The sequence below is a fragment of the Oncorhynchus kisutch genome, unplaced genomic scaffold, assembly GCF_002021735.2.
Source record: "Oncorhynchus kisutch isolate 150728-3 unplaced genomic scaffold, Okis_V2 scaffold1372, whole genome shotgun sequence".
In the NCBI taxonomy this organism is placed as follows: Eukaryota; Metazoa; Chordata; class Actinopteri; order Salmoniformes; family Salmonidae; genus Oncorhynchus; species Oncorhynchus kisutch.
In genome coordinates, this window is record NW_022263317.1 from 30,557 (window position 1) to 53,859 (window position 23,303).

The window sequence follows — 23,303 nt, forward strand, 5'->3', positions numbered from 1 at the left end:
TCATACTAAGACCAGAGGTCAGTGTTTAATACTAAGACCAGAGGTCAGTGTTTAATACTAAGACCAGAGGTCAGTGTTTCCTACTAAGACCAGAGGTCAGTGTTTCATACTAAGACCAGAGGTCAGTGTTTCCTACTAAGACCAGAGGTCAGTGTTTCCTACTAAGACCAGAGATCAGTGTTTCCTACTAAGACCAGAGGTCAGTGTTTCATACTAAGACCAGAGGTCAGTGTTTCCTACTAAGACCAGAGGTCAGTGTTTCCTACTAAGACCAGAGTAAGTGTTTCCTACTAAGACCAGAGATCAGTGTTTCCTACTAAGACCAGAGGTCAGTGTTTCCTACTAAGACCAGAGGTCAGTGTTTCCTACTAAGACCAGAGGTCAGTGTTTCCTACTAAGACCAGAGGTCAGTGTTTCCTACTAAGACCAGAGGTCAGTGTTTCCTACTAAGACCAGAGGTCAGTGTTTCCTACTAAGACCAGAGGTCAGTGTTTCCTACTAAGACCAGAGGTCAGTGTTTCCTACTAAGACCAGAGGTCAGTGTTTCCTACTAAGACCAGAGGTCAGTGTTTCCTACTAAGACCAGAGGTCAGTGTTGAATAAGCTGTTTGTTTCAACCTATCTTGATGCTGTATATGTTGAGGTATGCTACTGTGTTGGCGGTATGAGTTAATGCATTGGATTATATGTCCCCATCGTCCAGTCTTTAGCCTTCTGTGAGCCGAGCCCCGTTTAACTTGCTAAGCCTGATTATGACTCTCTGATCACGGCACAAACTCTTTTTTTAGAGATTGAATGTTAACTCACACACCACCATGTTCTCTCATTCGCGGTGAAGAGAATTCGCCCCCCAAGAGTTGACTTTATTGTAGAAAGGTATACACTGTATACCTGTATACACTTTTACCTCTGCACATAGGAACATTTATAGAAGACAAACAGTCTTTATCAAACGGTGAAAAACAAACTTTATTTAACTGTATTAAAAAACTAACTCGGTAGCTAGGGTAAATAACAATAATAACAAGCTGAACGTAAGCGGCTCATGCAGTGAAAGGGAAGGACGGTGTGTCGAGGTCCAGAACCTCGGCTGTACTGTGGCTCTGTGCCAAGGTGCACCAGTCAGACAGCTCCTAAGTTCCAACTCAGCAGTGAGGAGCCCTTTAAAGAAAGCAGGTCTCCCCATTACTAGAGGGATGTAGAGATAATGTAGTGTGACACGCGTTATGTACACCGGGTCCTGGAGAAGACCGGCGCCAGGGACACTCGTGTCATAAGAGCCATTAATCTGGCTTTGTCATGTGTTATTGCAAATTAAAAGTAGCATGTTACACTTGGCAGCTATTGTTGCCAGCCAGGACAGAGCGTGGAGAGGAGAGAGAGAGGAGAGAGAGAGAGGAGAGGAGAGAGAGAGAGAGAGAGAGAGAGAGAGAGAGAGGAGAGGAGAGGAGAGGAGAGGAGAGGAGGGAGAGGAGAGGAGAGGAGAGGAGAGGAGAGGAGAGAGAGGAGAGGAGAGAGAGGAGAGAGAGAGAGGAGAGGAGAGGAGAGGAGAGGAGAGGAGAGAGGAGAGGAGAGGAGAGGAGAGGAGAGGAGAGGAGAGGAGAGGAGAGGAGAGGAGAGGAGAGGAGAGGAGAGGAGAGGAGAGAGGAGAGGAGAGGAGAGGAGGAGAGGAGAGAGAGAGAGAGAGAGAGAGAGAGAGAGAGAGAGAGAGAGAGAGAGAGAGAGAGGAGAGGAGAGGAGAGAGGACCTCTGGAGCTGAGCTGTGTTCTAAAGGGCACCCTATTCCCTTTGTAGTGCAGTGCTTTTTACGAGGGCCTTGTAGTGCACTATAATGGGGATAGGGTGTCCTTTGGGACGTACCCATCGTGTCGTTGGTGACCATGGATGTCCTGTCTGCTGTCCATATATATGAGAATTTGCAATTCCGCAGAGAAAAGCTATTACCTCACAAATTAACATCCTAGTCTCCATCTCCTCTCTCCCCTCCAACCCCCCCCCAACCCCCCCCCCCCCCCCCCCCCCGTCCAACCCGTCCAACCCTCCACACGCATCCCCACTCCCCTCCGAGGGGCTGGCAACTGGAAAAGACAAAGGAAATAGCTCAAGGGTCTGAAATATTCTGTTCAATGACTGTAGGAATTATTGCCAAGAAGAAATTTGTATTGCAGCCTGTGGAATAGACAACATGCTTTGGACCGATAGGGAACTGCTTTTGTTTGGTAATTGTGTTGTCACTGTATGTTCCGTACCATAGTGTTAGAATGTTCTAGAATGGATGCAACGTTAGCAGTGATATATTACTATACTGTGGTGGAAATACAGATTGTTGAATTAAGGTACATTATTAAGATACTGACTAACAGTTACGGACAATGGGCTGTATGTTCCGTACCACAGTGTTAGAATGTTCTAGAATGGATGCAACGTTAGCAGAGATATATTACTATACTGTGGTGGAAATACAGATTGTTGAATTAAGGTACATTATTAAGATACTGACTAACAGTTACGGACAACGGGCTGCTGACACCCATTCTATTGGGTGATTGAGCTGAAATCACCTGGACAGATACAGCTGAGAGGTTTCTTCAGGATACGGTATCTAGCTAATGGCCAATAAAGAGAATGATATCTCACCAAGTGTGTCCAGTCTTTTGAAACCATTTCACATCGCTATTCAAATACGACCCACAATATGGACAATCATAGCTACCATTATGGGTATTCTTCATTTCAATTATTTAAAATATATATATTTCTGCGTTGTCTGAAGCTTTTGTACAATGTGATAGTAATAAAAAAAAGAGAAATTCCACAATTAGATCATCATTTCATATCATTCACAGACAGACAGACAGACAGACAGACAGACAGACAGACAGACAGACAGACAGACAGACAGACAGACAGACAGACAGACAGACAGACAGACAGACAGACAGACAGACAGACAGACAGACAGACAGAGGAGGAGAGGGGATAGAAAGACAGATAGAGAAAGAGACAGAGACAGCGACAGGGACAGAGACAGAGACAGAGAGAGGGACAGCGACAGAGACAGTGACAAGGACAGGGACAAGGACAGAGACAGGGACAAGGACAGAGACAGGGACAGAGAGAGAGACAGGGACAGAGACAGGGACAGAGACAGAGACAGGGACAGAGACAGAGACAGAGTCAGGGACAGGGACAGAGACAGAGAGAGAGAGAGACAGCGACAGAGAGAGAGAGAGACAGAGACAGGGACAGAGACAGGAACAGAGACAGATGAATGATGGAACACTAGGCCATGAATCCTGTTCACATCAGTGTTCTGTCAGCATCACCATCTGTTTGGGTGAGAGAGGGACAGCGACAGAGACAGAGAGAGAGAGACAGCGACAGAGAGAGAGAGACAGAGACAGGGACAGAGACAGGGACAGATGAATGATGGAGCACTAGGCCATGAATCCTGTTCACATCAGTGTTCTGTCAGCATCACCATCTGTTTGGGTGAGAGAGGGACTGGGCCCCAAATGGCACCATATTCCTTCTACACGGCACTACTTGTGACCAGGGCCCATAGGGCATTTATATAGGGGATAGGGTGTCCTTAGGGATGCAGCCCAGGGAGAAGGGTGAATCAACAGAGGATCTCAGTTCAACAACATCAAGTCTGAGAGACAGGCGGTAACGCACTGAACTATAATGTGCTAAATCAATGAAAAAAAGGCTGCTTAATTAATACCCAGGAACAGATCGATGAAGAATGGTGTCAGGGCCTTCCTGTACACCGTCACTGTACACCGTCTGTAGTTGGACCTACCGTTGTTGAACGTCGCTATGGATAAGAACGTCGCTATGGATAAGAACATCGCTATGGATAAGAACGTCGCTATGGATAAGAATGTCGCTATGGATGAGAACGTCGCTATGGATGAGAACGTCGCTATGGATGAGAACGTCGCTATGGATGAGAACGTCGCTATGGATGAGAACGTCGCTATGGATGACAACGTCGCTATGGATAAGAACGTTGCTATGGATAAGAACGTCGCTATGGATGAGAACGTTGCTATGGATGAGAACGTCGCTATGAATGAGATTGTCTGCTAAATGACTCAAATGTCAAATGACTCAGACCGTCAACGTTCAGACGATATGGAGTTGTCTTTCTGAGGCCAGCAGAGTGTATAGTGAGAGAATTGTCTTAGTTACACATATCTGTGTAAGTAGAAAGATATATTAAAGTATCTATCTGAGACATATTGAAGAGAGGCTATGCGGAGCATATGTGCACTAAAATGTTTAAATATTTGATTTGGTTAACAATACATTAACCAAAACGTTCGATTGAAAAATGTATGTGTCAACGGGTACAATTTAATTTGAAATTAGTGTTAATTGGATTTAATTCAGGGTGTAAATTGAAGCTAGTTGTAAATGAGGGAGTGATATCACAAAAACAAACAGAATGCTAATGCAATGCTTGGGAAAGGGAATCACTAGCTGACGTATAGCTAGATAATGTTGTTCAAACAGAATGCTAATGCAATGCTTGGGAAAGGGAGTCACTAGTTGACGTATTGCTAGATAATGTTGTTCAAACAGAATGCTAATGCAATGCTTGGGAAAGGGAATCACTAGCTGACGTATAGCTAGATAATGTTGTTCAAACAGAATGCTAATGCAATGCTTGGGAAAGGGAGTCACTAGTTGACGCATAGCTAGATAATGTTGTTCAAACAGAATGGTAATGCAATGCTTGGGAAAGAGAATCACTAGTTGACACATAGCTAGATAATGTTGTTCAAACAGAATGCTAATGCAATGCTTGGGAAAGGGAGTCACTAGTTGACGTATAGCTAGATAATGTTGTTCAAACAGAATGCTAATGCAATGCTTGGGAAAGGGAATCACTAGCTGACGTATAGCTAGATAATGTTGTTCAAACAGAATGCTAATGCAATGCTTGGGAAAGAGAATCACTAGCTTACGTATAGCTAGATAATGTTGTTCAAACTAGAACAACAGAAAGGCAAAAAGCCTATTCAGAAAAGAGGGGCCTTCATGACCCTAAGGTGCCGTTTCACCTCCATGTGCCTCCACTCAGGCCTAAACACAGACTGAACACAGGTTGAATTTTACCATGAATAAGATACTATAACAATTACGATCTTATATTTTGACGCCGTTGCTTTGGTCAATTCTTCACGGGGCCATTCGTGCCTATTGTATAATCACCGTCATGGCCAGAAGACATCAGCTTCCTTCTCAAAGCTGATGTTTCTCGTGGTTTGTATTCTGCCGTGTTTGGCAGACAGGTAGTCCGTGTAGTAAGGCAGACGACCTCTCTCTTTCTCTGACTCCAGGCAGAGACAGAATTACGTCGGCTCAACCCCCTGCTAGGGGTCATGACCTTGGGGTGGCGAGCCCGCGGAGAGGAGTCTGTCTTATAGAGCTGGTGATGTGATCTGATGGAGTCTGGAGTCCTCTGCTCCCTCGTTACCGGAGTGTTAATGCCCAGCCATGTCAAGATGAATACACTCAAGCCTGTCACTCACTGATCAATAACACAGACACCATCACTATGGAGACACACCAACAAACAAAGACATTATCTACTATGACATAACAACATAAGTTATTAGCATCACTGGGGAGGATGTGGAGAAACAGAGACCAGTTGGTAGAGCGTCGCACTTGCAACGCCAGGGTTGTGGGTTCAATTCCCACCGGGGACCAGTATGAACATGTCTGCACTCACTACTGTAAGTCGCTCTGGATAAGAGCGTCTGCTAAATGACATGTAAACAAAGCCATTATGATTTCCAGGTTTACCGACTAATGCTATGACATAATTAATAGCTGAAATGGTATGGAAAATGGCCCCCAAAAACCATGTACAATGTATCTTAGCAAATGTAATTTAGTAGTGTCAGATATTACAGCCAGCCTCCATTCCAAATGATGAACAAACAGGAAGATGGTAACTGTCGACGACATAACAGCTAGCACGGAATGGGAAACTCGCCCACAAAAACATGTACCATATATGTTATTTGGTACTGTATACTTGTAGGATATGATGTCTTGCGGTGGCTTCAGTAGAAATATGACATGTGGTCTATGTGTCGTATTACATTGCTGGGTGGCTGTGATACTCCGTAAAAAAATAAAAAATGGCTGTAATTTTCTTTTTTAGATACATCAAAAAATATTTCCTATGTACCTTTAAGAAATGTCATTGTGATGGTTGAATTCACTTCTACATGTCATCAGGATGAAACAGAATACCTCTAGTTAACTAGCCTGGTAAAAAGTAGACTGAATGCTGAGCTCACCATTGAGTTTAGCATTCAGTCTGGTTTAGCCAGGCTAGACTGGGGGTCTCCTTACCACCAGCTAGAACAACCTATTCCAGCAGACATGGGTGTGATAGTCAGGCCATAGGGCTCTGGTCAAAAGGGCTGCATTATATAGGGAATAAGGTGTATTTTGGGCCATATCCATAGATGTACTGGGTATTAGAGTGAGTGTTTTTTACATATTTGTACTGGGCATTAGAGTGAGGGTTTTTGGCATAGATGTACTGGACATTGTACTGGGCACGCGCTCCAGCAGGTATATCTCACTGGTCACCCCCAAATCCAATTACTCCTTTGACCGCCTTTCCTTCCAGTTCTCTGCTGCCAATGACTGGAACGAATTTCAAAATCACTGAAGCTGGAGACTCATATCTCCCTCACTAGCTTTAAGCACCAGCTGTCAGAGAAGCTCACAGATCACTGCACCTGTACATAGCCCATCTGTAAATAGCCCATCTATCTACCTCATCCCCATACTGTTATTTATTTATTTGGCTCCTTTGCACCCCAGTATGTCTACTTGCACATTCATCTTCTGCACATCAATCACTCCAGTGTTTAAATTGCTAAATTGTAATTATTTTGCCGCTATGGCCTATTTATTTCCTTACCTCCCTTATCTTACCTCATTTACACACACTGTAAATTGTTTTCCTATTGTATTATTGACTGTATGTTTGTTTATTCCATGTGTAACTCTGTGTTGTTGTTTGTGTCGCACTGCTTTGCTTTATCTTGGCAAAGTCACAGTTGTAAATGAGAACTTGTTCTCAACTAGCCTACCTAGTTAAATAAAGGTGTTCTCAACTAGCCTACCTGGTTAAATAAAGGTGTTCTCAACTAGCCTACCTGGTTAAATAAAGGTGTTCTCAACTAGCCTACCTAGTTAAATAAAGGTGTTCTCAACTAGCCTACCTGGTTAAATAAAGGTGTTCTCAACTAGCCTACCTGGTTAAATAAAGCTGAAATAAATAAATACATTAGAGTGAAGGGTTTTTACATAGATGTACTGGGCATTAGAGTGAAGGGTTTTTACATAGATGTACTGGGCATTAGAGTGAAGGGTTTTTACATAGATGTACTGGGCATTAGAGTGAAGGGTTTTTACATAGATGTACTGGGCATTAGAGTGAAGGGTTTTACATAGATGTACTGGGCATTAGAGTGAAGGGTTTTTACATAGATATACTGGGCATTAGAGTGAAGGGTTTTTACATAGATGTACTGGGCATTAGAGTGAAGGGTTTTTACATAGATGTACTGGGCATTAGAGTGAAGGGTTTTTACATAGATGTACTGGGCATTAGAGTGAGTTTATTTTACATAGATGTACTGGGCATTAGAGTGAAGGGTTTTTACATAGATGTACTGGGCATTAGAGTGAGTTTATTTTACATAGATGTACTGGACATTAGAGTGAAGGGTTTTTACATAGATGTACTGGGCATTAGAGTGAGTTTATTTTACATAGATGTACTGGGCATTAGAGTGAGTTTATTTTACATAGATGTACTGGGCATTAGAGTGAGTTTATTTTACATAGATGTACTGGGCATTAGAGTGAGTTTATTTTACATAGATGTACTGGGCATTAGAGTGAGTTTATTTTACATAGATGTACTGGGCATTAGAGTGAGTTTATTTTACATAGATGTACTGGGCATTAGAGTGAGTTTATTTTACATAGATATACTGGGCATTAGAGTGAGTTTATTTTACATAGATGTACTGGGCATTAGAGTGAGTTTATTTTACATAGATGTACTGGGCATTAGAGTGAGTTTATTTTACATAGATATACTGGGCATTAGAGTGAGTTTATTTTACATAGATGTACTGGGCATTAGAGTGAGTTTATTTTACATAGATGTACTGGGCATTAGAGTGAGTTTATTTTACATAGATGTACTGGGCATTAGAGTGAGTTTATTTTACATAGATATACTGGGCATTAGAGTGATTTTATTTTACATAGATGTACTGGGCATTAGAGTGAGTTTATTTTACATAGATATACTGGGCATTAGAGTGATTTTATTTTACATAGATGTACTGGGCATTAGAGTGAGTTTTTTTTACATAGATATACTGGGCATTAGAGTGATTTTATTTTACATAGATGTACTGGGCATTAGAGTGAGTTTATTTTACATAGATGTACTGGGCATTAGAGTGAGTTTATTTTACATAGATATACTGGGCATTAGAGTGATTTTATTTTACATAGATGTACTGGGCATTAGAGTGAAGGTTTTTTACATAGATATACTGGGCATTAGAGTGAAGGGTTTTTACATAGATATACTGGGCATTAGAGTGAGTTTTTTTTACATAGATGTACTGGGCATTAGAGTGAGTTTATTTTACATAGATGTACTGGGCATTAGAGTGAAGGTTTTTTACATAGATGTACTGGGCATTAGAGTGAAGGTTTTTTACATAGATGTACTGGGCATTAGAGTGAAGGTTTTTTACATAGATGTACTGGGCATTAGAGTGAAGGTTTTTTACATAGATGTACTGGGCATTAGAGTGAAGGTTTTTTACATAGATGTACTGGGCATTAGAGTGAAGGTTTTTTACATAGATGTACTGGGCATTAGAGTGAAGGTTTTTTACATAGATGTACTGGACATTAGGGTGAGTTTTTTTTAACATAGATGTAAAATGGTTTGAGGGGGAACCACAGCCCATGTACTGTAGGTTGACCTGGGGATGGTTTGAGTGGGAACCACAGCCCATGTACTGTAGGTTGACCTGGGGATGGTTTGAGTGGGAACCACAGCCCATGTACTGTAGGTTGACCTGGGGATGGTTTGAGTGGGAACCACAGCCCATGTACTGTAGGTTGACCTGGGGATGGTTTGAGTGGGAACCACAGCCCATGTACTGTAGGTTGACCTGGGGGATGGTTTGAGTGGGAACCACAGCCCATGTACTGTAGGTTGACCTGGGGGATGGTTTGAGGGGGAACCACAGCCCATGTACTGTAGGTTGACCTGGGGGATGGTTTGAGTGGGAACCACAGCCCATGTACTGTAGGTTGACCTGGGGGATGGTTTGAGGGGGAACCACAGCCCATGTACTGTAGGTTGACCTGGGGGATGGTTTGAGTGGGAACCACAGCCCATGTACTGTAGGTTGACCTGGGGGATGGTTTGAGTGGGAACCACAGCCCATGTACTGTAGGTTGACCTGGGGATGGTTTGAGTGGGAACCACAGCCCATGTACTGTAGGTTGACCTGGGGATGGTTTGAGTGGGAACCACAGCTCATGTACTGTAGGTTGACCTGGGGATGGTTTGAGTGGGAACCACAGCCCATGTACTGTAGGTTGACCTGGGGATGGTTTGAGTGGGAACAACAGGTTAACCTGGGGATGGTTTGAGGGGGAACCACAGCCCATGTACTGTAGGTTGACCTGGGGATGGTTTGAGTGGGAACCACAGCCCATGTACTGTAGGTTGACCTGGGGATGGTTTGAGTGGGAACCACAGCCCATGTACTGTAGGTTGACCTGGGGATGGTTTGAGTGGGAACAACAGGTTAACCTGGGGATGGTTTGAGGGGGAACCACAGCCCATGTACTGTAGGTTGACCTGGGGATGGTTTGAGTGGGAACCACAGCCCATGTACTGTAGGTTGACCTGGGGATGGTTTGAGTGGGAACCACAGCCCATGTACTGTAGGTTTACCTGGGGATGGTTTGAGTGGGAACCACAGCCCATGTACTGTAGGTTTACCTGGGGATGGTTTGAGTGGGAACCACAGCCCATGTACTGTAGGTTTACCTGGGGATGGTTTGAGTGGGAACCACAGCCCATGTACTGTAGGTTGACCTGGGGATGGTTTGAGTGGGAACCACAGCCCATGTACTGTAGGTTGACCTGGGGATGGTTTGAGTGGGAACCACAGCCCATGTACTGTAGGTTGACCTGGGGATGGTTTGAGTGGGAACCACAGCCCATGTACTGTAGGTTGACCTGGGGGATGGTTTGAGTGGGAACCACAGCTCATGTACTGTAGGTTTACCTGGGGGATGGTTTGAGTGGGAACCACAGCCCATGTACTGTAGGTTGACCTGGGGATGGTTTGAGTGGGAACCACAGCTCATGTACTGTAGGTTTACCTGGGGGATGGTTTGAGTGGGAACAACAGGTTAACCTGGGGATGGTTTGAGTGGGAACCACAGCCCATGTACTGTAGGTTGACCTGGGGATGGTTTGAGTGGGAACAACAGGTTAACCTGGGGGATGGTTTGAGTGGGAACCACAGCCCATGTACTGTAGGTTAACCTGGGGATGGTTTGAGTGGGAACCACAGCCCATGTACTGTAGGTTAACCTGGGAATGGTTTGAGTGGGAACCACAGCCCATGTACTGTAGGTTGACCTGGGGATGGTTTGAGTGGGAACAACAGGTTAACCTGGGGATGGTTTGAGGGGGAACCACAGCCCATGTACTGTAGGTTGACCTGGGGATGGTTTGAGTGGGAACCACAGCTCATGTACTGTAGGTTTACCTGGGGATGGTTTGAGTGGGAACCACAGCCCATGTACTGTAGGTTGACCTGGGGATGGTTTGAGTGGGAACCACAGCTCATGTACTGTAGGTTTACCTGGGGGATGGTTTGAGTGGGAACCACAGCCCATGTACTGTAGGTTGACCTGCGGGTGGTTTATCTTGTGTATGGGAAGTGTATTCCTCTGTGGTGAATGACTAATGTGCGGGTATTGATCATGGTATGTACTCTGGCCTAGCAGATGGAAAGTAATTAATGAGTCTATTTGCTTCCGAGGACCGAAGGGAACAGTTGAGGTTGATAAAGCGCCAACCGTTCAGCGGAGCTACGAGAGGCTGAGGCCCCCAGTGGAGCTGTCCAGAAATAATGCCAGATCAAAAGATGTGATTAGATTTATCCATACTGAAAATCTGAAGAAAATAGCTGAACAGTGTAGAGTAGAAGTGATTTATGTTCTCCTGTGATTGCATATTGCAACAGATCCCAACCGATCACACTATGAAAATAGAAAGATCGTACATGTGTGTTACATGAAATACATTTACCATAATAGGTCTTTTAATGTTTTTTATTTTTAAATGATTAGTTATCGAAATCATTTGTTTGAGGATATAGAATTATTGTTGTATGTTGGGCAGCAAATGGCATTAACCTATTCACCACATGCACAGACCCCCCTCCCCTCCCCCAATCACACACACACACACACGCACACACACACACCCGACTCCCCCAGGGTCTCTTATATATCCCCTTGATGCGTTTTGCTCTTCTTGGGAGTGCAGGTTCATCCTCTGGCCCCAGTGAGAAAAGGTCAAGCGGCAGAATGGAATGGCAATAACCCTTCCAAATGGTACTATCAGGAGAGACATGATTGATCAATTGAATTCCATGGCAGAGAAAAATGTGGGATTAAGTAGAGTATTATACGCACATTGAGTTGAGGCATGATGTTCATTTCAAGTTCATTTCGGCTCCCTCTTTGCCACCAGACCAGGCAGGCAATCAATAGGGTCCCTCCTTGCATATCATATATCTCCACCGCTCCCTCCAGGACCAACCAGAGAACATAATCTGCCGCAAATTTAGAATGACAGATTTGTAAGGGAGCTGAAGCCCTTTCCAGAGATCCGCGGAGGAGGAGGCTGGAGACGGAGAGGCAGTAGCCAGAGCCGTTGCAGCCTGGGATGGGAAGGGAGGGGTCTGGAAGGCTGTAAAAGGGAAAAGCTAAGGCTCCCTCTGTTTGGAGAACGGCATCCTGGGACTGGGAGGTGATTGAACTAGACTGCACTATTTATTCATTCACAGCATCTCTCTCTCTCTCTCTCTCTCTCTCTCTCTCTCTCTCTCTCTCTCTCTCTCTCTCTCTCTCTCTGTCTGTCGTGTCTGTCTGCGGTCACAGCGGTGTTAGCTACCCAAATGAAACACTGCTACTCTGCCACTCTACTGAAAATGAAAGCAGTATTAAACTGTGCAAAAGGGAAATTGAGAAAGGAGAGAAGAAGGAGGGAAACCCCTGGAGCCTGGAATGAACATGGAATGAAAAAGCCACTGCAGTACTGTAGCTACAGCGTTCATTAAAATACACGGGCTCCACCACTACAACAAGTATATATTTGCACTGATGGTAATCCATCAATTACCACAGGGGCTTTCACATCATGATGCTGGCTAATACTGTGTGTGGTCGTGGTAGTTTCCTCTACTGTCTGTGAAAAAAGACTGCACTCAGTGGCTCACCGCTAGCAGCATTAATATGACCCGTTTAGAATCTACCCTGACTGAATCTACCATGACTGAATCTGCCCTGACTGAATCTACCCTGACTGAATCAACCCTGACTGAATCTACCCTGACTGAATCAACCCTGACTGAATCTACCCTGACTGAATCTACCATGACTGAATCTGCCCTGACTGAATCTACCCTGACTGAATCTACCCTGACTGAATCTACCCTGACTGAATCTACCCTGACTGAATCTACCATGACTGAATCTGCCCTGACTGAATCTATCCTGACTGAATCAACCCTGACTGAATCTACCATGACTGAATCTGCCCTGACTGAATCTACCCTGACTGAATCTACCCTGATTGAATCTACCCTGACTGAATCTATGACTGACTGAATCTGGTCTTTATAATTGAGTAGTAGTGGTTGAAGTGCTACACAGGTATAAACAATGCATTATACAGTGGGTGTACAGGCGTGTAAACGGTACAGGATACAGTGGGTGTACACGCGTGTAAACGATACAGTAAAACACTTGCGTGTGCTGGTTGTCATAATATTTTAAAGCCAATATTCTATAAGAGGTGGTGGAACATTTGAGGCCCAACTCAAGAACTGAGTACTCTTATCCAAAGTTACCAGTAACACACAGTAATGATATAAACAAAAAGCCACAGGGGCTTCAGCCAGCTTCTTACATTACAGGGACTTCAGTGATAGCCAGCTTCTTACATTACAGGGGCTTCAGTGATAGCCAGCTTCTTACATTACAGGGGCTTCAGTGATAGCCAGCTTCTTACATTACAGGGACTTCAGTGATAGCCAGCTTCTTACATTACAGGGACTTCAGTGATAGCCAGCTTCTTACATTACAGGGACTTCAGTGATAGCCAGCTTCTTACATTACAGGGGCTTCAGTGATAGCCAGCTTCTTACATTACAGGGACTTCAGTGATAGCCAGCTTCTTACATTACAGGGACTTCAGTGATAGCCAGCTTCTTACCTTACAGGGACTTCAGTGATAGCCAGCGCCCTACCTTACAGGGGCTTCAGTCAGCCAGCTTCCTACCTTACAGGGGCTTCAGTGACAGCCAGCTTCCTACCTTACAGGGACTTCAGTGATAGCCAGCTTCCTACCTTACAGGGGCTTCAGACAACCAGTTTCCTACCTTACAGGGACTTCAGTGATAGCCAGCTTCCTACCTTATAGGGGCTTCAGACAACCAGCTTCCTACCTTACAGGGGCTTCAGTGATAGCCAGCTTCCTACCTTACAGGGGCTTCAGTCAGCCAGCTTCCTACCTTACAGGGGCTTCAGTGACAGCCAGCTTCCTACCTTACAGGGGCTTCAGTCAGCCAGCTTCCTACCTTACAGGGGCTTCAGTCAGCCAGCTTCCTACCTTACAGGGGCTTCAGTGACAGCCAGCTTCCTACCTTACAGGGGCTTCAGTGATAGCCAGCTTCCTACCTTCCAGGGGCTTCAGTGACAGCCAGCTTCCTACCTTACAGGGGCTTCAGTCAGTCAGCTTCCTACCTTCCAGGGGCTTCCTGATTAGACTCTAGTGTTGTTGCTCTCTCTTCTTGTAGATGGTTCAGATGGGTCTGGCCCAAACACTGATTCTCAGGTTAGTGTGGACAGTTTACGGAAGCACCTGCGGGCCGATGCTTTCACTCAGCAGCAGCTGGAAGCTTTGGACCGGGTCTTTGAGCGCCCGTCGTACCCCGACGTCTTCCCGACCTCGGAGCACATCAAACCAGAACAGGTTAGTTACGTCTTGTTGTTTGTCACCGTCAACAGCATCAAATACACCTGTATTGCACCACGGCAACACTTTCATTCCATACAAGTTTCCTCCAACTGTACCTCCATGATGTTGTTGTTGTTGTTGTTTTTCTGTTTGTTTATTTTATTTTATAATTGTCGTTGCTGCTCCAAACGTAGTTTTCTCTGAAACTCAACATATTTTTATTTACTTTTTCGTGCTGAGAGATTCTGCTATTTTATTCAGTTGGCCCAGAGGGCCCCGAAGGAGCACGCCATCTGAGCAATATATATATATATATATACCTGCTCCACGCAGCTCTCAAAATAAAATGCCCTACAAATGTATAGGCTGGTAAAACAGTCATTCCAGTGTATTAGAAAACAGCATGTAAAATGCTGTAGGGATTTCAGGGAAAACTCCCACGTCGTATCGATCTTAGGATGAAAAAACACCACATTCTTTGGATCCCCTATAATTGAGAATAACAGAAAGGCAACATGCAATTAATCAATATCTCTATTTTTCTCTATTTCTGCCGTTGTGTTATCTGACTCTGTGTTTCTCCTTCTGCACCTGTTATTTCTGTTATAATTCCGTGTCCTTCTTCAAAAACCTTATTATTGAAACAGTGTATGAAGCCGAGTTCAGCTGTCAGATTTATCATGGAAATGTTTTGTTTTATTTTATCAATTGTAAACATAGCAAAAGGGGCTTTCTTGATTTATTTCCACACATCTGGTGGTGTATATATAGGATATTCTAATGTGTCTTGCTTTTGATGTCAACACCACAAACACCCACCATCTATCCATCCTCATTTACCAAATGAAGACTCCTTCTGTCACCACCACCCCCCCCCCCACCCAGAAGAAACCACAATAACTACACCCTTACATGTTGACTTACTACCTTTCTTCTTATTAAAACCTCTCTTAGGCTTATTACAATGGATAGCCTTTATTTACCTTCAATATACTATTAAACAACAAGAGACTATTAATTTGTACCCGTATAAAACTACAAGTTTTTAAGGGAGGAGACCCATAAAAGAAGCTAAAGCAATGGGCCTAATTGAGTTCATTTTAATTTCTCTCTACGATCGCGGCGAATTACGTAGGTAATAAATCAGTAGGACAGGACTCACCTCCAGAAGAGAGCCTAATTTGGAGCTAATTACCAAACTGATTTCTACTGGAAGATCAATACCAAAACGAATTGGAAATGACTTGCAATCACAGAGAGCTTCAGAGAGAGTATTAAAGAAGAAGAAGAGAGGGAAAGGAGGCGGGGTTCAAAAGAAAAGGAGACCAGTAGATCAGTAATGGAAAAGGAGACCAGTAGATCAGTAATGGAAAAGGAGACCAGTAGATCAGTAATGGAAAAGAGACCAGTAGATCAGTAATGGAAAAGGAGACCAGTAGATCAGTAATGGAAAAGAGACCAGTAGATCAGTAATGGAAAAGGAGACCAGTAGATCAGTAATGGAAAAGAGACCAGTAGAACAATAATGGAAAAGAGACCAGTAGATCAGTAATGGAAAAGGAGACCAGTAGATCAGTAATGGAAAAGGAGACCAGTAGATCAGTAATGGAAAAGAGACCAGTAGAACAGTAATGGAAAAGAGACCAGTAGATCAGTAATGGAAAAGAGACCAGTAGATCAGTAATGGAAAAGGAGACCAGTAGATCAGTAATGGAAAAGGAGACCAGTAGATCAGTAATGGAAAAGAGACCAGTAGATCAGTAATGGAAAAGAGACCAGTAGACCAGTAATGGAAAAGAGACCAGTAGATCAGTAATGGAAAAGAGACCAGTAGACCAGTAATATAAAAGAGACCAGTAGAACAGTAATGGAAAAGAGACCAGTAAGACCAGTAATGGAAAAGAGACCAGTAGAACAATAATGGAAAAGAGACCAGTAGAACAATAATGTAAAAGAGACCTGTAGAACAATAATGGAAAAGAGACCATGGAACAATAATGGAAAAGAGACCAGTAGAACAGTAATGGAAAAGAGACCAGTAGAACAGTAATGGAAAAGAGACCAGTAGAACAGTAATATAAAAGAGACCAGTAGAACAGTAATGGAAAAGAGACCAGTAGATCAGTAATGTAAAAGAGACCAGTAGATCAGTAATGTAAAAGAGACCAGTAGATCAGTAATGTAAAAGAGACCAGTAGATCAGTAATGGAAAAGAGACCAGTAGATCAGTAATGGAAAAGAGACCAGTAGATCAGTAATGGAAAAGAGACCAGTAGATCAGTAATGTAAAAGATGTGACTGGAACAGAAACATCTGTTTTAATTGAATAAAGTATTAATCAGAGGATTTTCTCCTTTCATGGATCTCTCTTTCACTTGTCGTCGTTCCCCTTTCTCCTCATTGGTCAATGTGTCCCTATTAGCCGGGGTCTGGGTGCTGGTTGGAAGGCTATTAAAAACACCATTCTGGAGATGCAGAACTAAATAGATTCACCCCTCCCACACTTCTGCTAGCCATTTGGTCATCCTTTTCAAATCTATCTTTTCTTTTGTTTAGTTTTTTCTTCCTCCATCTCCCCCGTCTTCGAGCCCATCCTTTATCTGCATGATAAAACGCCTGTTTAACGTCTAAAGCCTTCCAGAATACAGGAAAACATCCGACATTGTCCCCGTGAACAGTTGTAGCAGACAATTAGACTTTATCTGGGATAGAAGCAGACAAGAGTGGGGTCACAGGCTCACAGGCGTCCCCTTTGGGACCGCAGCCCAGCGAGCCACTCAGACACACACACTGGGATTTTTTTTTGGGGGGGGGGGGGGGGACAAACATTGTCAACACACAGTCTCCCGGAAGTCTGATCTCATTATAAAACACACACTAACATCTGCCATGACTGTCTCAAACTATCCACCACCATACAAAGGAAATCCTATCTGTGGGTAAACAAAGTGTCTCTATAGTAATGTATTGGAGTCCAAACGAAATACATAGAAAATACATCACGGTCGATATAAAATCCTTTTCTCACTATGACAAAACATATATAAATGGAATGGAGATTTTTTTTACAATTTCTTTCAATTTGATATTCATTTTGTACATGGTAACACGGAGCAATGTCACTTACAGTATATGACAACCTATTTATAGGTTATAGGTCACTGATGATGAACCAATGAAACGTTAAAGAGTTGTGGAGAAGAATTTCTATTTTTTTTCAAAATTTTTAAAAGCCAAAAGGTGAATAGTGTCCTGTTGTGAACCAGGGCCACATGGCGTGTCTGTGTGCATCCCAAATGTAATCTTATACCCTGTGCAGTACGCTACTTCTGGTCCAAAGCAGTGCGCTGTAATAGGGAATAGGGTAGCATTGGGGACAGTGGCGTGGTAACCAAGCAGAGCTGTTTTCTCCCTTGGCTGATCAGGACTCCTGGCTGCAGTCAAGCACAAAGGACCAGATGACGGCTTGGCTTTTCATTCGGCTTTTCTAGATCCCACTTCCTCTCAGACAAAACCAAAAATACATTAATGATATGCTTGAACTCCCACCCTCACCGCTGCTGCAGCTTGAAAATAGTGGACTCACACACACACACACACACACACACACACACACACACACACACACACACACACACACACACACACACACACACACACACACACACACACACACACACACACACACACACACACACACATACGCATGCACACACTTACATTAACGTACACACACACACACCCACACCCCACCCACACACACACACCCACACCCCACACACACACACACACACACACACACACACACACACACACACACATACGCATGCACACACTTACATTAACGTACACACACACACACCCACACCCCACCTACACACACACACCCACACCCCACACACACACACTCACAAATAGACACCCTAAGATTCACGGAGAGACAGTATTTGACTCTGTAAGCATGGTTTTGGTAGCTAATTTTGTGTTTTTGAGTAACCCTGTTTAATGAAGGCTCTTTAGATGATAGATGAAACATTGGTGGAATGAAGCCCACAGCAGGGAGAGGTGGGGCCTTTTCTTTTCATTTCTATGGTTGTGTAATGATGAACGTGTCTTTTTGCAGGCTAACGAGTACTCCCACTCCCACTCCCTGTCCTCCCTGAATCCTGGTCTGGACGGCGAGGTCAAACCCAGCCTGTCCTCCAGCAGTAACCAGAACCTGGGCCCCAGTGTCTCTGTGACGCAGAGCTACTCTGTAGGTAAGACACAGAGCCAAACACTGGTCCTGTCTGTGTGGATCAGTTGGTAGAGCATGATGCTTGCAACATGAGTCCCAGAATTGTGGGTTCGATTCCACGTTTGTGGCAACACATACAAAAAAAAATGTTAACGTGGCTTTTGGCTGTGTGTCTCAGAGGAGGAGAGCTGATCTAGGATTAGTTTATAGCCTTTTAGATCACAATGAATATGATTACATGGCCAAGGGGAGACCTGATCCTAGATCTGTACTCCTACTCTAAGATGCATCACACTGTGCCTAAGGCCCTAGTACAGTCTACCTGCCATCACCCTTCCCAGCCAGGACAGGCCAAACCACAGCTTCAGCGAAGGGGATTATTGGTCTGTTTCACAAATGGCTCCCTTTTCTAGTGCACTGCTTTTGACCAGGAGAAAATAGTGACCAGGGTCCATAGGGCTCAGGGTCCATAGGGCTCAGGGTCCATAGTGACCAGGGTCCATAGTGACCAGGGTCCATAGTGACCAGGGTCCATAGTGACCAGGGTTCATAGGGCTCAGGGTCCATAGGGCTCAGGGTCCATAGTGTCCAGGGTCCATATGGCTCAGGATCCATAGGGCTCAGGGTTCATAGGGCTCAAGGTTCATAGGGCTCAGGGTCCATAGGGCTCAGGGTCCATAGTGACCATGGTTCATAAGGCTCAGGGTCCATAGTAACCAGGGTTCATAGGGCTCAGGGTTCATAGTAACCAGGGTTCATAGGGCTTAGGGTTCATAGTAACCAGGGTTCATAGTGACCAGGGTTCATAGTAACCAGGGTTCATAGGGCTCAGGGTCCATAGGGCTCAGGGTTCATAGTGACCAGGGTCCACAGTGACCAGGGTCCATAGTGACCAGGGTCCATAGTGACCAGGGTCCATAGTGACCAGGGTTCATAGGGCTCAGGGTCCATAGGGCTCAGGGTTCATAGTAACCAGGGTCCATAGTGACCAGGGTCCATAGTAACCAGGGTCCATAGTGACCAGGGTTCATAGGGCTCAGGGTCCATAGTGACCAGGGTCCATAGTAACCAGGGTCCATAGGGCTCAGGGTTCATAGTGACCAGGGTCCATAGTGACCAGGGTCCATAGTGACCAGGGTCCATAGTAACCAGGGTCCATAGGGCTCAGGGTCCATAGGGCTCAGGGTCCATAGTGACCAGGGTTCATAGGGCTCAGGGTCCATAGTGACCAGGGTCCATAGTGACCAGGGTTCATAGGGCTCAGGGTCCATAGTGACCAGGGTCCACAGTGACCAGGGTCCATAGTGACCAGGGTTCATAGGGCTCAGGGTCCATAGGGCTCAGGGTTCATAGTAACCAGGGTCCATAGTGACCAGGGTTCATAGGGCTCAGGGTCCATAGTGACCAGGGTCCACAGTGCTCAGGGTCCACAGTGACCAGGGTTCATAGGGCTCAGGGTCCATAGTGACCAGAGTCCACAGTGCTCAGGGTCCACAGTGACCAGGGTCCATAGTGACCAGGGTTCATAGGGCTCAGGGTCCACAGTGCTCAGGGTCCATAGGGCTCTGGTCAAAAGTAGTGCACAATGTAGGGAATAGGGTGTCTCATTTTTGGGATGGGTTCTTGTCCACTGTTCTGTTCAGAACAGCCAACGTTGTACTGAAACAAACAACATGATGTTGTGCAATGCATTGACATGGTGTCTGTTCATTTACATGAAAATAAAAACAAATCTCCAAACAGAAACATGACAGGAAGTGTGCAGATTATTATAATGCCGTTTGGTTTGACACTCTTAGTAGTAGTATTAGTATTAGTATTAGTATTAGTATTGGTATTGGTATTGGTATTAGTATTAGTAGTAGTAGTAGTATTAGTATTAGCATTAGTATTAGTAATAGTATTAGTAGTAGTATTAGCATTAGTATTATTAATAGTATTAGTAGTAGTATTAGTATTAGTAATAGTATTAGTATTAGTATTAGTATTAGTATTAGTATTGGTATTGGTATTGGTATTGGTATTAGTATTAGTATTAGTAATAGTAGTAGTATTGGTATTAGTATTGGTATTAGTATTAGTATTGGTATTAGTATTGGTATTAGTATTAGTATTAGTATTAATATTGGTATTAGTATTGGTATTAGTATTAGTATTAGTATTGGTATTAGTATTAGTATCAGTAGTAGTAGTAGTAGTAGTAGTAGTAATAGGAGTAGTAGTAATAGTAATATTAGTAGTAGTAGTAGTAGTAATAGTATTAGTATTAGTATTGGTATTAGTATTAGTATCAGTAGTAGTAGTAGTAGTAGTAATAGGAGTAGTAGTAATAGTAATAGTAGTAGTAATAGTATTAGTATTAGTATTGGTATTAGTATTCGTATCAGTAGTAGTAGTAGTAGTAATAGTATTAGTATTAGTATTGGTATTAGTATTAGTATCAGTAGTAGTAGTAGTAGTAATAGTATTAGTATTAATATCAGTAGTAGTAGTAGTAGTAGTAATAGTATTAGTATTGGTATTAGTATTCGTATCAGTAGTAATAGTAGTAGTAATAGTATTAGTATTAGTATTGGTATTAGTATTCGTATCAGTAGTAGTAGTAGTAGTAGTAGTAGTAATAGGAGTAGTAGTAATAGTAATAGTAGTAGTAGTAGTAATAGTATTAATATTGGTAGTAGTAGTAGTAGTAGTAGTAGTAATAGGAGTAGTAGTAATAGTAATAGTAGTAGTAGTAGTAATAGTATTATTATTAGTATTGGTATTAGTATTTGTATCAGTAGTAGTAGTAGTAGTAGTAGTAGTAGTAGTAGTAGTAGTAGTCGTAATAGTAATAGCAGTAGCAGTAGTAATAGTAATAGCAGTAGTAGGAGTAGTAATAGTAATATTATTAGTTGTAATACTAGTAGTAGTAATAGTACTAGTAGTAGTAATAGTATTATTATTATTATTAGTAGTAGTAGTAGTAGTAGTAGTAGTAGTAGCAGTAGTAGTAGTAGTAGTAGTAGTAGTATTTTTAGTAGTTGTAGTAGGGGTATTAGAAGTAGTTGTAGTAGCAGTAGAAGGAGTAGTAGTAGTAATAATAGCAGTAGCAGTAGTAATAGAAGTATTAGTATTAGTAGTATTAATAGTAGTAGTAGTAGTAGTAGTAGTAGTAGTAATAGTAATAGTATTAGTATTAGTAATAGTAGTAGTAGTAATAGTAGTGGTATTAGTATTGGTATTGGTATTGGTATTAGTATTAGTATTAGTAGTAGTAGTAGTATTAGTATTAGTATTAGTATTAGTAATAGTATTAGTAGTAGTATTAGTATTATTAATAGTATTAGTAGTAGTATTAGTATTAGTATTAGTATTAGTATTAGTATTAGTATTAGTATTGGTATTGGTATTGGTATTGGTAGTAGTATTAGTATTAGTATTAGTATTAGTAATAGTATTAGTAGTAGTATTAGTATTAGTATTATTAATAGTATTAGTAGTAGTATTAGTATTAGTAATAGTATTAGTATTAGTATTAGTATTAGTATTGGTATTGGTATTGGTATTGGTATTAGTATTAGCATTAGTAATAGTAGTAGTATTAGTATTAGTATTAGTATTAGTAATAGTATTAGTATTAGTATTAGTATTAGTATTATTAATAGTATTAGTATTAGTATTAGTATTAGTAATAGTATTAGTATTAGTATTAGTATTAGTATTGGTATTGGTATTGGTATTGGTATTAGTATTAGTAATAGTAGTAGTATTGGTATTAGTATTGGTATTAGTATTAGTATTGGTATTAGTATTGGTATTAGTATTAGTATTAGTATTAATATTGGTATTAGTATTGGTATTAGTATTAGTATTAGTATTGGTATTAGTATTAGTATCAGTAGTAGTAGTAGTAGTAGTAGTAATAGGAGTAGTAGTAATAGTAATAGTAGTAGTAGTAGTAGTAGTAATAGTATTAGTATTAGTATTGGTATTAGTATTAGTATCAGTAGTAGTAGTAGTAGTAGTAATAGGAGTAGTAGTAATAGTAATAGTAGTAGTAATAGTATTAGTATTAGTATTGGTATTAGTATTCGTATCAGTAGTAGTAGTAGTAGTAATAGTATTAGTATTAGTATTGGTATTAGTATTAGTATCAGTAGTAGTAGTAGTAGTAATAGTATTAGTATTAATATCAGTAGTAGTAGTAGTAGTAGTAATAGTATTAGTATTGGTATTAGTATTCGTATCAGTAGTAATAGTAGTAGTAATAGTATTAGTATTAGTATTGGTATTAGTATTCGTATCAGTAGTAGTAGTAGTAGTAGTAGTAGTAGTAGTAATAGGAGTAGTAGTAATAGTAATAGTAGTAGTAGTAGTAATAGTATTAATATTGGTAGTAGTAGTAGTAGTAGTAGTAGTAATAGGAGTAGTAGTAATAGTAATAGTAGTAGTAGTAGTAATAGTATAATTATTAGTATTGGTATTAGTATTTGTATCAGTAGTAGTAGTAGTAGTAGTAGTAGTAGTAGTAGTAGTAGTCGTAATAGTAATAGCAGTAGCAGTAGTAATAGTAATAGCAGTAGTAGGAGTAGTAATAGTAATATTATTAGTTGTAATACTAGTAGTAGTAATAGTACTAGTAGTAGTAATAGTATTATTATTATTATTAGTAGTAGTAGTAGTAGTAGTAGTAGTAGTAGCAGTAGTAGTAGTAGTAGTAGTAGTAGTATTTTT

General features: G+C 42.1%; 1 protein-coding gene across 2 annotated transcripts in view; it reads left to right on the plus strand.

Moving 5' to 3' along the window:
• Positions 1 to 18,674, plus strand: part of LOC116366166 (paired box protein Pax-2-B-like) — a 36,685-nt gene extending 18,011 nt beyond the window's left edge. For both annotated transcript variants that reach the window (XM_031818413.1, XM_031818414.1), the window contains exons 6-7: positions 14,190 to 14,365; positions 18,474 to 18,674. In XM_031818413.1, coding sequence (XP_031674273.1) covers positions 14,190 to 14,365; positions 18,474 to 18,659 — 362 coding nt within the window. In that variant the 3' untranslated portion in view covers positions 18,660 to 18,674. The remainder of the gene's footprint in view (positions 1 to 14,189; positions 14,366 to 18,473) is intronic.
• The last annotated feature ends 4,629 nt before the right edge of the window (positions 18,675 to 23,303 follow it).